The sequence below is a fragment of the Benincasa hispida genome, chromosome 8 (genome assembly GCF_009727055.1).
Source record: "Benincasa hispida cultivar B227 chromosome 8, ASM972705v1, whole genome shotgun sequence".
In the NCBI taxonomy this organism is placed as follows: Eukaryota; Viridiplantae; Streptophyta; class Magnoliopsida; order Cucurbitales; family Cucurbitaceae; genus Benincasa; species Benincasa hispida.
The window spans coordinates 29,899,594-29,904,162 of record NC_052356.1 but is presented as its reverse complement, the minus strand read 5'-3'; the positions used below and the strand labels follow the sequence as shown (position 1 = coordinate 29,904,162).

Here is a 4,569-nt window from a genome sequence, read left to right as displayed (position 1 = left end):
AACCCTTACATGACTTAATGAAATTAGAAATCAACACTCCCCCCCACCCTCCCAAAGTTCAAACTTTGTTTTCTAATTAAGTTTTCTTTTAATCTAAAAATTCAAGTCATTCATCTAATTTTCATCCCTTAGGTAAAATTGATATGGTTCTAAAATAGGTAAATGTATCTGTATGTTTGATCCCTAAGGACAATACTAGGTCTCTCATATCTGTGTTTTACTATATTACACTTGACACACGTGCATTTGCACTCCATCAACTACCTTTATACATTGAATTCAAAAAAAGAAAAGTTTAATAACTTGGTGTGAATCAACTGTGGCGGATCCCAAAATTTTGTTTAGAGAAGCTTAATTTGAAATTTAGAAACTGTATGATTTTAAAGCTAATAAGTTCTTTTTTATGATTATACTATGAAAACTTTGTCTCAAATATTACAATTGTAACCAATAATTTTAATTAGTCCTAATTTTAGACCAAGAACCATTTACAAATCTGTGAGGGTATGCATGTTTCATTTAGATTAAAATACTATTTTCGCCCCTATAATATGAAGTTTAATTTTAGTTCAGATTATTTTTAAATATCTAATTTTAGTTTATGTACTTTCAATAAAATCCTAAATATAGTTCATATGCTTGTTTATTGTTGGATTTTTCAAATTTTTTTTTGTTATAAATTAGCATTTTCACTATTAATTTCGAAAACATATTCACATATAATTTCTTATATGAAAATTATTATTATTATTATTTAGCCAATTTCAATAAAAATTAACTAAAGTTAACAAATCTCAAAGTATATAGAGACCAAAATAGTATTTTTAATCTTTATTAAGTACAGAGATGGGAAGAGACAACAAAATACAAAATAAAATTTGGAGTGAAGAGGTCGAGGATAAGAATACATTTTGTTAATAAGTTCAACTTTTTAAATTAATATTAGTTGGTAGTGAATTCGAGAGGGGCTCGAGCCTAAAATATAATAAAATCTGCTATATAGATTTATAAAATAAAATAATATATCATCAAATGATGTGAAATAATGAAGGAAAGAATTACCTACCTACTAATTGTAATAGAAAATTTCCCACTAAAACATTGCTCTCTCATATATTATCTTATTAATTATCTATCTCGAAATGTACAAACTGTCCACAGTTAGCTAGCTGACAGTTAAGTAAAATCCCAACAAAAACAACCAAAAAGACTTCTCCATCTCTTATTCCCACTAATCCTACCAGATGAGTGATTGTCTAAAGTACACAAATTCAAAATACCTAAATATGATTTCTTTTTCACATATCCAATTGTAGACAATTTATAGGTAATGGAGAAAATAATAATAATAATAATAATAATCCTAACCAGAAATAAAAATTTTATACCTTATATATATTTTTTTAATAAGATACTTAAAGAATAGAAGGATTAATAGGTATACCCATACCCGGACATCTCAACTAGATTGACACATTTTTAGCATCCTCATCATACCCCAAGCAAAAAGCTAATTCCAAAAAATATTACAAGAGAGTTTGGTTGTTCATAACAAATATAATAATATTTAAAGCCCAAGTATTTTATACATTTATTTTAACTGTCCTTGTTTATTCAAACTCTCCTCCAATAATAAAAAATAATAAAAGTATAAACTATGATAGCTTCACATTCCTTCTATAAATTATGTATATATAAAAAGGTATATTCAACTACCAAATGAACTTATCTTAGTGACTACTTCACAAAGATCTATAACAAAAAAAATGGCTTCAATATCAACCTCCTTTGCAAAAAAAATCTTGAGCTATTTCCTTCTTCTTGTATATGTCTCAAGAAAAACCCTAGCTACAAACCCTAAAACCAATGGCCCCAAAGATTCTCTAGTTATTGGTCTTGTTCATTCAAGAACAACCCTCCTTACCCCAAAAAAAGGCTATAATTTCATTTCAAGGAAGAGAATGAAGGCAATGGAAATGGATGATAATGTGATAGAGCCATTGAGGGAAATTAGGGATGGTTATTTGATGTCCTTAACATTAGGGACACCCCCACAAGTTATTCAAGTCTATATGGACACAGGAAGTGATCTGACATGGGTTCCTTGTGGCAACCTCTCTTTTGATTGTCAAGATTGTGAGGAGTATCAAAACAATGTTTCAGGCCCAAAATTGGCTGCTTTTTTGCCTACTCATTCTTCTACTTCTATTAGAGACACTTGTGGTAGCTCCTTTTGTATGGATATTCATAGCTCTGATAACCCTTTTGATCCTTGCACAATTGCTGGTTGTTCCCTTGCTACCCTTGTGAAGGCCACTTGCCCTAGACCTTGCCCTTCATTTGCTTATACTTATGGAGCAAGTGGGGTTGTAATTGGAACTTTAACAAGAGATGTCCTTTTAATGCATATAAATAATATTAATTCTCCAAATTCTTCCACTAAGAAAACCCCTAGGTTTTGTTTTGGATGTGTTGGTGCAAGTTATAGAGAGCCAATTGGGATTGCTGGCTTTGGTAGAGGGTTACTTTCTCTTCCTTTTCAGTTAGGGTTTTCTCATAAGGGGTTTTCTCATTGCTTCTTGCCTTTTAAATTCTCAAATAACCCTAATTTTTCAAGCCCTTTGATTCTTGGTAACCTTGCTGTTTCTTCAAAAGATGAGCATTTGCAATTTACTCCTTTGTTGAAAAGTCCAATTTACCCCAACTACTACTATATTGGGCTTGAGTCAATCACTATAGGAAATGGGAATAGTAATTTTAGATTTGGAGTTTCTTTCAACTTGAGAGAGATTGATACAAAGGGTAATGGGGGAATGTTGATTGATTCTGGTACTACTTATACTCATTTACCTGAACCATTGTATTCACAACTTATTTCAAATCTTGAGTCAGTGATAAGCTATCCAAGAGCTAAACAAGTTGAACTCAATACTGGATTTGATCTTTGTTATAAAGTTCCTTGTAAAAACAACAATTTTTCTTTTATTGATGACTCTCAACTCCCTTCTATAACATTCCATTTTTTGAATAATGTTAGTGTTGTTTTGCCCCAAGAGAACAATTTCTATGCCATGGCTGCTCCAATTAACTCCACTGTGGTTAAATGCTTGTTGTTTCAAAGCATGGACGGTGTGGGTGGCGATACCGACGACGACCGAGATGGGCCGGCGGGTATTTTCGGAAGCTTCCAACAACAAAATTTGGAGGTTGTTTATGACTTGGAGAAGGAAAGATTAGGGTTTCAACCAATGGATTGTGCTTATGTTGCTGCCACTCAAGGACTACACAAGAATGTTTGAAGCAATGAAAGTTGAATTTGAGGAAGTTTTGTTTTCTATGTTATTGTGTTTTTTTTTTCAGATTTATCTTTTGAATTCAGTTAATGAGGGTTATCATCAATTTCAGTTTTTATTTTTTCTGTTTTTTAATGTTGAGGAAAGTGTGGTTTGGTTTGATTGTTTTTTTTTCCTTATAGAATCTGAAGCTTGCAGTTATAAAATTAAGAAAAGCAAATGAGGTTTCAATGTGGGAATCCACTTGCAAAAGGGAAATGTATTGTAATACTTTTGATGTTATAATTTATTGAACTTGAGGAATCCCTATATTAAATTAACTACTATTAATTATGATTTATAAATTATAATATCACATTAATATAATCAACTGAATCACTAACTACTTTTGGTTTTTTTGTATTTCACTTTTGTTTTTGGGTAGTTGTAAAAATAATTTAAAAAATTCTAAAAATGCTAATTTAGCAATGGTTTTTTTAATGTAATAAATATAGAAAAAGAATATCAGATTTGATTTTCGTTTAATCCAATTTTACCCTTGTTTGATGTATTAGCATATATATCACTCATGTATATGATATACTTTATGTTTAGTGTATCAATTAACTAGTATAATTTATGTTTGGTGTAACAGTTAACTAGAATACTTTATATTTACTATATCAGTCAATTGATATATTTTATATTTGGTAGATTGGGCAATTACAATTAATATACAAAGTTTCTGGTCAACATGTGTTTATGCATATTTTATTATTCGTAGACTTAATTTAAATCCTTATTAATTTGTTTCAAATATTATTTTGTATTATTACATCATCAACTCAAAATTGTTCAATTCGTTCTATTGGTAATCGTTCTAAAGGTATTTTAACAAATTATTGTTTTTCCTAGTACAAACCGAGGTGAGGGGTGTTAATAAATTATTGTTAAACCAAATGACACTTGAAATTAAATTTTGAATAGGCGGTTTATCTACTATGGATATACTGAAAAATATATTTTTAAGAAGTACCTATACATCAATGATATGCCAATGTTCCTTTTTTTTTTTTTTTTTTTTGGAAAGCTATTGGGAGAAACAAGGTCAGTAGGAGCATTGAAATATTGCAACTAGATTGATACAAACTTAGTGCCTTCATCATATTCCCTTCCAAAAAGAATCTATTACCACAGAAAATGGAGCGTAGGGCAAGCATAAAGAATTGATACGTCAATGTTATACTTAAAATGAATTTTGAATTGATATTGATATACTACTAGTATACCAATGTTG

At 29.9% G+C, this 4,569-nt stretch overlaps 1 protein-coding gene across 1 annotated transcript; it reads left to right on the top strand.

Moving 5' to 3' along the window:
• Window positions 1-1,766: 1,766 nt before the first annotated feature.
• LOC120082503 (probable aspartyl protease At4g16563) lies at window positions 1,767-3,299 on the top strand. The gene has a single exon (XM_039037699.1). It carries the CDS (start codon window positions 1,767-1,769, stop codon window positions 3,297-3,299), a length of 1,533 nt encoding a protein of 510 aa, XP_038893627.1.
• The last annotated feature ends 1,270 nt before the right edge of the window (window positions 3,300-4,569 follow it).